This window comes from Metopolophium dirhodum, chromosome 7, assembly GCF_019925205.1.
Source record: "Metopolophium dirhodum isolate CAU chromosome 7, ASM1992520v1, whole genome shotgun sequence".
In the NCBI taxonomy this organism is placed as follows: Eukaryota; Metazoa; Arthropoda; class Insecta; order Hemiptera; family Aphididae; genus Metopolophium; species Metopolophium dirhodum.
This window is the reverse complement of record NC_083566.1, coordinates 22,494,668-22,509,098: the sequence shown is the minus strand read 5'-3', so window position 1 is coordinate 22,509,098 and position 14,431 is coordinate 22,494,668. Positions and strand designations below refer to the sequence as shown.

Sequence of the window (14,431 nt, the reverse complement as noted above, 5' to 3'; positions counted from 1 at the left end):
TGAAAGAATTTTTGAAATCAGTCCTGTAGTTTTTGAGTATATTCATTACAAACATACAAATCTTTCCTCTTTATAATATTAAAAAGTATGGATATAGATATAGATTTTTCAATATTTAGAATAGAAATACATAATAGTAATGTATATTATACACCGTTTATGATCAACAGATCGTATTAAGTAATGTAATGTCCGATCGTGATGTTAAGTCGTATAAAGACGAATATACCAAAATCATAAAAGCGGTAGCTAACGTGTGGTTTATGTTATATTCATAGAACAAAGGAAAACAGTTAGGTATATACCTACTTATATATTTATACAACATGCTATTATATCTGTGAATAGTTTTAAATTTCGTTAGGTTAGGTCATTTTAATAATAATAATAATTCAGTGAACAATAAATATCGGATTTTGTTGTTGCTCGTGTAGCACTGAAGATGTACTTGCAATGAGATTCTCGTATACTCCGTAAACCTCATCTATATTGCTGGTATATTAAATAAACACATGGATAATGGATATAAAAATAAAGCTTAATCTAACGTATATCCAAGGTGTCTACGTTGCTTATATCTTAGTATATAACACACATACACGATATACACGAATAACTTTTCAGATAGAACATAACACCATACATATAAATATATAATAGATAATCGGTGATAAATGATAATAATGATAATATGTATAGTTATATAATATAACATATGATGCACACGCCACACGATACATAGTGGACCACAAACTGAGACGTTCAGACGTGATAAAATACTATATCGTCGATTGGTTTTCGTTTTTAACACCTTTTAAAAACGACCGTTAAACAATTTAAGAAAACGTGGCCGACAAAAAAAAACGTCAGCGCGCCAAGCAATAACTTGTAGCAACGATGACGTATATACATATAATATGTATATAATATAATAACGACTACGATTACTACTATACGGCGATGAATATATTTAGACCAATCTGACCGAACAGTAATAGGGGGGGGGGGGCACAACCCTATCGCCTCGTCAGAAATCGATGACAATTGGACCGCATCCAACGGTGGCGTTGGCGGAACAATAATCGCGCCGCGGGCCTATAAGCCGTCAACAACAACTGTTTCTACTTTCCAGAACGTCATGTCGTCATGTCACAGTGACTTGGCGCAAACCTCGGGGCCGTGGCATGACGTACACGATATATGAGAGGTCCCTCTTCAATAACAAAAATTAATCATGATTAAAAAATAAAAAAAACCGTAATCCAGTTCTTTTATTTTTAATTAATGGTGCGGTATTCGTTACAGTATTCTACAATTTTTTGATTTTTGTTACCTTTAAAATATGATCAGTATTGGTCTTTGGTATGCCATATCTGTCGTATACCGGTGATGCGATATCTACCCTAAATTGTATGCGGTAAAATATGACCAGTATAGCATTCTATACATTTTACGTACCTATATAAACATTATTTTATATTTTAGGCATTAGCCAACGATTGTCGATTAGTATCGACTTACTGCCTCGCGTATACACTGCGTCACTGCATGCAGGTGACCCGGATTTTACAAGCTTATCTTGTAAAACTAAGTACAATATAATGTTTTAGAACGCATAGCTTGATAGATAAACTATAATACATGCATAATATTAAATATCCTCAATTACTTTTATTATAAATTATAATCATCCAAAACAGAGTAAAATCAGGATATGCACCACAGAATAGATTACATGTATGCACACCAGCGACCAATAGAGACATAAGACATAAGACACAGTGCTTAAGACGCTTAAGTGCCTATTCACGTTTACGTAAATACATCCATCTTGTAATATTTACTCTGTTCACTACCAAGTAAAATATGATGTTATTCCTTTAATACAGAAAATAACATTAACATTTGTATATTTGACGATTCTCATTTGAAAATAATAATTGATGACAAATATATAATAATCCATACAAATAATATGTATAGTGTTAAATAATAAACTTAACAAACTAAAAATAAATATTAATTAACTTACAACTCACTGAAAACCTCACAACTCGCATAGACAAAAGCGACGAGTCGAGTATGAAATCATGTTGAAAAGAAGTAGGTACCTATAGTGTATACCACGAAATAAATATTAACATTGTTCATTTCTGATTAAAAACGCAATTCGCAGCCTTAACTACCGGTAGTTTACCACAACAAACGCCAACTCCTCCCTCTCACCGTCGCCGGTCAGACCAAAACTTGTCCAATGCCTGTAACGAACGGTGGCGTACAGGTATAATAAAATATGTACAATAATATTATAATATAATAATATTATACTACCACCAGTGGCTGGTGCCCCGGGTACCTCCTAACCGGCAATCGTGTACGCACGTCGCATTCGTCGGTGTGCGGCAGGGGCAGGGGCGGCGGTCGACGGGCGGACGTATGCGATATCAATATTTGAAGAAAAAATCCAACGAAGAAAAACCGTGGCCGTCGCATCTTTTCGCTTTTAACGGACGACTCGGGCACGAGGCGCGTGCGGCGGGCGGGAGCGGGCGCGGCGTGCATAATATAACAATAAAAAAACGGACGGCGCGACGACAAAGTGAGTGTGTGTGCACAAGGTGCGCCCCCCACCCCCCTCTGACAAAATCGTCCACCGCGGTGGCGGGGCGCGCGCCCGGTGGCCTTCCGTTTTCAGCGTCTCCAGCGTCGTCATCGCCGCCGGCCTGGCACGCCAACGGCGGCCACCGAGGCACGGACGGACCGCGGACGGCGGTGCAGTCAGTTCACGCGTTGCCGGCGCACCAGTACAGTCACGCGTTGCCATAGTTCGTCGCCGCGTCAGCACGTCCGTGTCGTTTGCCCGTCTACGAGAGTTCCGAGTGCGCGCGCGAAATCGACTTCCGTTTTCGAACGTTTCGTTTTGTTTCGAGTGTCTGTGTGTTGCCAATGCCGGTTCGGAGCTAAATTGCGCGCGAGAAATGAACAACGGCGTGACCGCCTCCGCGGGCCCCGTCAAGCCCTTTGCGGGTCGGAGGACTCGGTGCACCAACAAGCTCGTGTACCCGTGCCGGGTCGAAGGATGGTTAAATGTTTGCGGTAAGATATTTTTTGTTATACTAACCGTCACCAACGTCGTTATAATCACAAAACGTTGCGCGACATGATTAAACCACAATATTATTATTGTTACTAATTGCTAATTGCTAAATAAATAACAATACAATAATGTAACAGCGGTAAGTGGCAACTAGTACAGTGAAACTTCCATATTACGAAGTTTCACGGGGCATAAAAAATTAGTATTAGAGAAAATTTCATTCAATAAACCTAATTTGATTTGGTTCTCAAAAATATTTCGTTTAACGGATAATTGTGTTAAATGGAAGTTCGTCATAATATGGAAGTTTCACTGTAGGTATTTGTATATTATGTAGGCACTACATAGGTAGCTGCGAATTCTGTATAATGCACTTTATCGTGGCAACAGTAAATTATTGTTATTATTATTATTATTATTATTATTATTATTATTAGGTAATAATAATTATTATACCTATAATTGAGTAGGTAGCTATTATTTATTAACTGCAATATCGGCGAAAAACGTTTATACAACAGTCCGTTTTTTCTCTCGCCGTTGCGGTGACGCTGTCAAATCGAATATTGCGTTGTACGCACATACCGCGTACCTATATACCATACTTACGTAGTTGTATACACTGTAGTACAGTATACGATGTCTTTCGCGCGTCTCCGCCTCACTGTATGAGTTTTGAATGCACGAGACGTGCTCCGAGTCGGATTTTCGGGTTACCGTGAACCCTGTTTCACTGTGCAATACAGGTAAATCGACTCCGTGCTCTAGGTAGAGGGTATTATGAACGTGTTAACGTCGGTCGGATACGACTTATTGTATTATGTGTTTTATTGCGTCCGATGTTCTCAAAGCCCCGGGGGAGTACCGAATTCGGCAAGACGATGACCCGCAGCGGTCGCTCTTGCCACGCTGACCCAATGACCGCGCGCGCGGTAGGTGAGCATAATGTGTATATAGTCGGACATAATATTATACGCGTATGGTATGCGTTAATAAAGAGTCCGAAAATAATAATTTTATATTATTACCTGTGAACATACGTACTACAGTTATGCGTTTCGTACCGGGCGCGCGATATGTATATGCGAGCAGCTCGTATACGTGCCCCGTCCTCCACCTCCTCCCACCCCCAGCCGTTATAAACCCGGTCCCCTCCGACCATCACCGGACCGAAACCGAACGGTACATATTATACCGGACATAATATAATATTATTATTAGTACGTATAATGATATGTAGGTATATACTAGGTATATAGTCGTCATCGTATACATGCATATATATATATAAATACATGTCCGGTGCCCAGTGTATATTATATTATTACGTTTGTGTTGGTGCGTGCGGGACCGCGGTCTATTGCAAACTGAATCGTTGTATTATAATTTATATATATTTTATCGTCGCTGCGTATAATTATTATTAATTTATTATATTATAATAATTATTGTTATCAGCGTTGTGTTTACGATGTGCTCTCGACAATATTACACGAGATACATCGAATATCGATGCAAAAATAATTACAATATGTATCAGGTAGGACGTGGTTCGTAAAACGTAACCAAAATCGTCTTTCAAGTAGATAGGCAAGCCGCAAAATGTTTTGAATCGACAAAAATTTAACGTTTTGATTAGGTCAGGACTTCGTATGAGGTGTAGGTATAAAACCGCGGCGTGTTGCGTTCTACCAGCGATGTCATTTCCACCAACGGTTTTTTCTAGAAAAACGCGATTCCATTTCCGTTATTAGTAATCACGGTGTAGCACCTAAAGAATCTTTGTTAGTAAAGGTTAATATTTTATAGCTGTATTGACGTTGTGCTAGGATTATTAATCGTCGAATAAATTAAATAATTATAAAATATGAGTTGGGTGCTGCTGTTATTATGGCACCAAGCGCTCATAGGATCCCACTCGACTCGTATATTATTAATTATTATTATACCTATATTATCTAAATATCTAATATATAGTATAATGTATCCGATAATATTACCTATATATTATTAATTAAACAGATAATATTATATATTGATGGAAATACCAATATCTACCGTAAGAACAATATAGAGTTACAATAGTTACATAGAAATCTACTATCGAGGTGGATTTATAAATCCCACTATAATATTATACTCGTATATTATGTGGGCGCGGAATTACTGGGTATAATAAACATTTGTTTTGATGATAATTATATGCTGATTAGTAGTTTTATATGAATAAGTATTAGGTCAGAAATTAATTTTAATTGATGCGTTCTTATGAAAAATGAACGTATATTAAATATGATGTATTTAATTTAATTTATTGGTACCTACGTGTATAGATCATAGACGTATTGGTATTTCGTTCGTATAAATAAATAAATACAATACACTTTTTATAGTTTTGTCCAAATAATAACGTGTTCGAACAATACGCTGATCACTACAGCCGTTTAAATTTAAATTTACATAAACGTACAGTTTTTTTTTTTTGTAAATATTTATGCGTTTTTACCAATTCCCAAAATAGGAATCAAATGTTTACTTTAGTATACGATACTCAAAGATAACAAAAGAATCCCTGATTTTCCGGTTCGTTCCATACTACTGACTTAATAATTATTATAATATTATTAAAACCTCGTTGATCAATCAGCGGATCGGCATTCAGTAATATTTCATATTTAAAAACATTTCAACAATCAACAGGTGTTTTTAAAAAAGTGTTGGTATTACTAGTAACTATAGTAATTTAATGATATTTTTATGAACTAATTTTTATTACTATTTCCCTATCTAAGTATACATAATTTGTTTAAATAATCTCATGCGACAACGCCATCGAATTCCAATTTCTGGAATATTTTTTGTACATTTATCACGTTATGTTCTTATTGTTTCCTACAGAAGAGACTATAAAATAAAAGTCTTATAGAAAAAAATTCATGTATATTATATACACAAAATGCAATTATTATCAGTTATTTTTTAGTCAATTTGATGCGTGTTTTTCATGAAAATTACTGATCTAAGTTTTAAATTAGTCTGCATACTAATAAGACTTACTATTTTACCAGCTAAAACTTATTATTTTATAGCTTAAAATTATAATATAATAAACATAATACATAAATAAAATTTTTACGTAAAATCTAATCGTTAAAAATGTAATTTTGAATTTAGTTATAAACTAAAAGTATAATATTATATAAATAGAGAAAAACTAAAAACTAAAATCAATAATTATTATGTTCTTTCTTTTTAAAGCGATGGTAGTATGTACTACCTATATGGTCTATGAATATAATTTTCAATAAAATATAAGAATTATACACCATCGCAAAAATACATAGGTAGGTAGTAACTACACTAATGCGTTTTGTAAATAACTAACGTATACCTAACTACCTACATTATTTATACTAGTTTATATTTTAAGCATACATTTTACTTTCAAGTTTGCTAAATTAATTAAGCACAAAATTATATGATCGTATATAATATAATAATTAAATAATATTTTAACTTTTTGAAAATCTTTTAAGTGTGAATAGTTAATTATGATTTTTAAATGCTAAAATTAAGTGACAATTAGACGATTTGTAGAGTCTATAGCTTTTATGGAAATTATATTAATAAGTAAATAATAAAATATAATATATAGCTGTGATATAGCTGTATAGACACGTCCCTTTATTTTTTGACAATAATCATCTCATATATTCCTCAAACATAAAACTATTTCATTCTTTAGTTTAATTACTGAATATTTACTAATTTTATGAGTTTAGTGTAGTGATGAGTTATTGACGTAGAAACCCACTCAACTTACCTATATAAACATAATATTATGGTGTATGTGACTATACTGACTAACGATCAGCATAATATGTGATTTCTTTTACTTTCGATAGTTTGTATAGACAAGTAATTGGTATAAGATAGTTTTGATAAAGCTTTCTCTCTGATTTCTATACATTTAATGAACACGAAAGTGTATCATGAAATAATTGTATACTAAATAATGGATTGACAATGTTTTTTATGTGTTTTCCTAATTAAAATAAATTACTTTTCTTCCTATTACGGGATTTAATTTTTATAAAGTTTGATATAACATAAATATTTATTTAATTTACGTAATTTTAATCTCATATTGATAATAATAATATATTTCTAAAAAAAATATAGTACATTATTAGCTGTACAAAATAATATAACAACAAAAATTTAATATATAATGGTATTGACGTATGATGACGTATTGTCATCATGTATACTATATCGTCATATAGAGATTTTGTTCGTTTTGATTTGAAATTATTTGTTAAGTTTATTATATCATCCTTAATGGTTTTATTAAGAGTTATGAAATACATTTCAATTTTACCTTGGTATTGTTTCCATACAATATACAAGGACAAATATTACTCTATCGAAAAAAATGGGACTTCCTTTTGTATGACTATAATAATTTTCTTATAATATTAATATTTTATTTAGGTATAATAGGTTTACAATTTAAATAATGCTGTTATAGTGTTAAACAAATAATTATAATATAGGCAAATTCGAAAAATAATCAGGTAATAAACTATAGATTTTAAAATTACCTAATGGATGTAGGTAATTACATAAATTTAATGTTAGATTAACATAATACAATACTAATATTTTTTTTTACCCTATATGTTAAAAATCAATTAGTTATTTAATAATACCAAGATTGCTTCTTATTAGTTTTACTTTTTGGAGTATTCATATTTTTAATCTAAATCATTAAATATTAAATATAAATGTATTAGTGTAAGTACTTGACATTAATGAATAAATTCAAAGTGTTTGATTGTTAAAAATAATAATAATAATAAATTATAGTAATGTATATAATTTGCGAATTGTTGGAATAATATGGATGAATTTTAACATTATAAATGAACAAAATACTTTTGGCAATCATGTTTGGCATATACTTATGACTCATTTGACCTATTTGGACCCTTAACAGCCTTTGCGCATGATAAATATAAATATAAAATGTCATTGGAGATTCGGAGATTACAAAGGGACATTAGATTTTAAAGTTATACATTAATAATACTTCCCATATTTTAAGATCGATATTCAATTAAAAAATTAATTTTTTAAGGTGTACCCTCCTATTTTGAAATAGTTGTTATTAGGTAGCGAAAGTAATTGTTACTTGTAAGTGCCTTCATAATCATAATTTATTTTTTTATGTGTTTTCTAGCAATTTTTTACAATGGTTAGCTAAAAAGTATTTTGGGTCTATTTATATTTTTTTAATTTAAATATTGCGTGGTTAACTATTCTTCGGTTAAATTCTAGAAAAGCGCGAATGGATCCGATGCTTTATTATTTAATTTATTAAACAGATATTATTATAACCCATACACGCTAAGTGCCGTTACTCACTGAATGGTTCTTCCCCCTTGCTAGTTGCTAACAAAGCCCTGTTATATTAAATATCGCCAATGACTCAAAGCCCGGGCCTTAGTTTTTTTTACCGATCTATTGTTGTACCTAAGATTTTGAGTTTGGCTTACTGGGTACCTAATGATTCATTAGTAATGACTAATGAATAATGATTTATGAATTGTACCTACCTACACTGATATATAGGATTGGAAAAATGTCTTGTCTTTTTTAACGGTTAATTTATATGTTTTTGTTACATTTATATTTATTTTACATATGAAATGATTTATTTTTGACCAAACAGCCTGCCAAACCAATAGCCATTGAAACGCTGTTTCGATGTTTAGTATTTTTAAATTTAAATTTTCATAATTTTTAAATAACATAAGGTACCTATGCTTATCCAAGTATAATATAGTTTCTTCATTATTTTCCTTTGATCCCTCACAAGTCACAATGTATTTTTTTTACTAATCCAAGATAAAAAAAACACACTATTCCTAGTGTATAGTAATTATTATCTTTGAGTGATAAAAAAATACGAAAAAGAAATGTAGGCCCCTGGAGGAAAATCGTGGCCTAGGCTTTTATTTTCCTGGCCGACATTGCATATCCCTTATATCCTTGTAGTCTGTACAGTATACAACAAAATATGTAAATATATGAGTAGATTGTATAAACTATTAAATTAAAAACAACAATTATAGAAGTATTACTAATTACTTGACCAAGCTGATAACGAATACCTATAATTGTTTCTATAAACTGTCATTGTCATCTATATAATTTTTGATTATATTGTTTAAAATTAAACATTTTGATATTTGAAATAATAATTGTTTGTGTTCATCATTTATAGTTTATGGTGTATCTAGTAGGTATACGAGTGTTATCGGGCCATTGAGCAATGAGCTGATATTGTTTGCCATTAAAACACTATACATGGAAAATAAAAGTTTATTAAAGGTCATACTACTCATAATGCCATGTAATTTTATATAAAAGGTCAAGCCATTTGATTACAATATTATTTTTCATTTATTTTTTGTATGGGGTGGTTTTTCAACCATGTAGTCATTAGACTGTCTCTAATGTTGTAGTTTGAGAAATGAGTGAATATTTGACGACAAAAGATTATAGTAATATATATACATTTTAGGTTAATGCCGTTTTTAATAATAATAATCATTTTCAATAAATACAGTATAAAGTATTAAAATCTATCATTAAATAAAAGGAAATAACGTTTTATGCTGTAACATCATCAAATTTTAAATACATAATATTATTATGTATTAATATAGAGAAACGAACCATTATTGGAGATTATTCATTATTGGTTATCAACCAATTATCAACTAATTAATAATTATTCGTGTATCGTGCGTTTAATATTTAAATTATATGAAATTATAATATAATAATACATTAATAATTGCTCTAATAAAATATAAATATTTTTACTTATTAAAAATCTTGGTTATAACATTATATATAGTTATATTGCTTAAAAGTTTTTATCAAAAAACAATTTGTATTTTAAAATATGTATTATGTGGCTAAATAGTATTGTACTAGTAATAACTAATATGTATTAAATAGTCTAAATTATAACAGTTGAGTCTTATACATGTCTTTTTTTATTACTTTAAAAATTGTCTTCTTAATATATTTTATAGATATGGAAATATTTATTTCCAAAACTAAATATTTCATTAAATAATGATTTTGATACTAATGAAATTTGATAACTTACTTTTTACTTACAATTAAATATCGATGTAAATATTCTAATATTATAAAATATTTACGACTTAAAAACTTAATTCTTAAGGGGATTCGATACCGTGATTTTCTGTTCTTGTCTAACACACGCGCGACATAGTATTTTAGACGTGTTTTTTGCCAAACATTCCAATTGATCTATTGAAGCGATATGAATTCTGAAAACTACTTGAAATTGACTTTCCCACATTTTTGATATTATCCCCCAAATTCCAGACAACGTAATATCAAAAAAGAGTATTTAAACATTTTTGTATTTCAATTTTTAGAAAAACTAAAATCAAAAAATCAAAATTGTGGGAAAGTCGATTTCAAGTAGACTTGACGACGAATTCAAATCTGTTTTCAGAATTCTCATCACTTCATTAGATCAATTGATATGTTTGGCAAAGAATCCGTCAAAAATCCTGTCGCGCGTGTGTTAGACAAAAACAGAAATCACGGTATGGAATCCCCTTAATACTTAACACTTATATGATATATTATGATATATTTAACAAGCATTAATATATATGGATTAGTTAACAAATGTATTCTTTAAATCGGATTAGAATACATTTTTAGAAAATAATACTTGTATAATATACGTATATATTTCTTAGTATGTTTTATACCCAGGACCAAACAAAGGAAAAAAGATTTTCAATAAGATTTTCGTGATTTGTTTAACAGTCGGGGGTCTTTGTTAAAGGGAGAAATATATTCGGTACAAAATCCATACAATATCATATGACGCATAAATGGATATTTTGTATAAATTCAAAAGGATTAAAAAATCTCTCATTCTTCGAAAATTGAAGGTAAATTGTTGGCAATTATGAACGGGTTTAGTCTGTTTACATTACATTAATTTTGATTTATTAAAACAAGCAAGCTGCAAGATGTTTTATGTAAATACTAAATAGGTACTGTAGGTACACACATATTTATATAAGTTTATCCCATGGTATATTCTTTGCGACTTATAGGTCTTAACGAAGACTACTTAAAGAAAGTATTATTAGAATTTAAACTATAATATTTATGAAATTGTATACGTATTCAATTGGATAATTATTTGTCAGCTTTGTAAGGTTTAACGAAAATAAGTCTCAACACTCAAAATAATAAATAATATTGCATACCTACTATTTTTATTAGTTTTTGTTTTTTTTTTGCTAATGGAAATTTTATAGTTTTAAATAAATATTATAATTTGTTATTCAGAACATTCCTGGTAGACATTGTTTTGAGCTGTAAATTATAAACGTCAGTTTTTTTTAAGTTATAGAACACATAAAGAAATTATTTATTAATAATTAAATTATTGGTAATACTTACAAAGATATATTTTTACAGACGTAGATATGACTATATTAATAAATATTGTAGAAAATGCAACATTTATGCAACTATCCAGAAATATGCGTTTTCATTCAAATATGCAAAACTTTCCAAAAAATAAACAACTATAGACTCTACCTATTGCGAAAAGTCAATATTTTTCATCGAAATTATTCTAGGTGAATTGAAGAAGAATATGCATTTTGCACATAAAGCCGGGCCTTACTTAACACTGTTGTCGGTAGTATAGAATTTATTATAGACACGTAGTTGGACTCACATTCAACATAATTGAAGTATATTATGTATAAAAACACAGCAAATTTAATTTGGTATAAATAATAAATTAATAAATCAATAAATTGAAACACGATGAATCAAAATTGCCAATAAATCGATGAATAGTAATGATCTATGAAATTGCATTTACAATTAAATATTGTTGTCTATTTATTTTTTGATAATTCAACTAGACTTTTGTACTTAAATAAATCATTTTTAATTTATCTTTTATTATTTATTTTTTTGATATTTTCATCTCCCTTCACGTTTATATCAAGTGTATACGTCTTACAATAATATTAATAAAAAAAACATACATAATATTTAGTTACCTATATTCTTTAATTAATACTATTCTGTACAAATTAAAAATACATTATTAGTTTTATTTTATTTTCCTTTGTCTGGACATCACAATTAAGATTGTTATAGGCATTTGGTTGAAATATATACTACTTTGGCAATGGTTAGGTTAGGTTAGTATTAAACTAATACTTAAATTCCCTCAAAATACATTTTACAGTAGACTAACAATTGTTCAGAATCGTAAAATATTTAAATATGTATAACACATCAAATAACAATAGTTTTTATTTATCCACTTGTATAGAAATATAATAAAATGTGTAGTGTGTAGGTATCTACATAGTTTATTATAAAGTTTTGAGTCACTGAATAATATATAATATATAATAGGTAGTACCTTCCAAAGATTCATTCTAGTATCGGTTTTTAATATATTTTAAGAAAAATCCATTTGTTATTACTTTTTTTTTTCATAAACGCAAGGGAAAAATCTTAAACGGTAATGCACGGACTTTTCTATATTTTGATGGTTCGCTATTCACAGCATTTGGGGTCCACAGATGTTACCATGGCAACTGACAAGTGCAACATACACTCCACCCTATAGCATCCCTCAGACGCAAATCGATATCAATCTCTATAATATACCGTGTAAACTTCACTAGTAATAATATTTTTAATAGTTGCTACGTAAACTAAGCCATGCTATAAATCTTAAATAATGTTTTATTTAATGTTTATAAAAGTATAATTTATTAACACCGTTAATAATCTTAATTTAAAGTGAAATTTGATATTTTTATACTATTAAACGTAATGTATATAATGTCCGTAAGTCTTAATGGTGCAAATATAGTCGACTTATTATATAAAAATTATTATTATAAAAATATACTAATCAGAATTCTAAATTTATCATTAGTTTTTGTAAAAAAAGCAATATAAATGCAAATAATTGTAATAAACGTCAGTTTATGAAAAAAAATCCACGTATTTCTAGTAATATTTCGGTAGTGATTTCGCCGAATAAATTATAATCAGTTAATTCTGCATCAAAGAATTTTTGATTTGTGTTATTTGATTAAAAAAATGTATTACTAATGTTATGTTTTATGAAGTCATCGAATTATCAAAGAGGAATTCACTTAATGTAAATGTAAATATTTGTATGGTATTATTATTTATCAAACATAATCAAAATTAGAAATTAATAATTTTTTTTTAAGACCTTAAAAAATAATAGGTATTATAATTTTTAACCTGGGTTATTAATTGTTTTCTTTAAATAAATTGTAAATAGATTTAAATAATTTCTTTATTATACCTAATAGTTCTGTACATTCTATCTTTTAATTAATAATAATTTATATTTATTAATATTTTTTCAAATTATTGTAATTAGGTACCAATACTGTATAGGTAGGTTAGGGGTTATTAGGTTAACCTAACCTATAGCCAAAATAACTATATTTTAATATAAGAATTTAAAATGGTATAATGTCTTGTACCCTTAATTTTGAAGAAGTTTCAAATTTGTATAATATAAACAATTTTTTTTAAGAATCACAGATCAATTTCTCATCTGTTAATGATCAAAATTTGATGTTCAGGCATTCTATTATAAATATGTACCGGTTCGTATTATTTTTCAGTTTTTCACTCATCGGGTTTTTCGATTCAAATTACGTGCATACTTACGACATCATCTTACAATTTTTATCTATCCTAATTATTTATTTTATTGAATAATATATAATAAAATTAAAATAAATTTATGTATTGCTAATTGGTCCGTAAAATTTAATTAGTTATTTACCAAATTAATCGGAATTAAAAACTTTCACGTCATCCTTGTCCGGCACTATATAGGTAGGTACACGAGTTTATTATTGCAAAACAAATAGGTGTGGACGAAGAGTTAGTGACTCACTCATGTAAAACGTGATCATTCAAATAATATATGTACAGTTTACATCCAATGCCCTCCACTCAATGATCTCATCTTCAATTTCCTATTATTATTCGTTATTTATTATGGGACCTTCAACCCAATTTAGTCAAATAGATTTATTTCCATTTCAACTTTTATACCTAATACATAATATTTTTTTTTTTAAATAGACACATTCTGTCTTCATAATTAAAATGAGTGTTATATTCATAGACTTATACAACATTTGAAATCATTGTATTTTATTAGTGTAGGCG

The 14,431-nt window shown here is 29.3% G+C and overlaps 1 protein-coding gene across 1 annotated transcript in view; it reads left to right on the top strand.

Annotated features, from left to right (window-relative positions):
• Positions 1-2,776: 2,776 nt before the first annotated feature.
• Positions 2,777-14,431, top strand: part of LOC132948759 (ras GTPase-activating protein raskol-like) — a 142,656-nt gene continuing 131,001 nt past the window's right edge. The window contains exon 1 of the mRNA XM_061019403.1: positions 2,777-3,096. Within this exon, the coding sequence (XP_060875386.1) occupies positions 2,979-3,096 (118 nt within the window). The 5' untranslated portion in view covers positions 2,777-2,978. The remainder of the gene's footprint in view (positions 3,097-14,431) is intronic.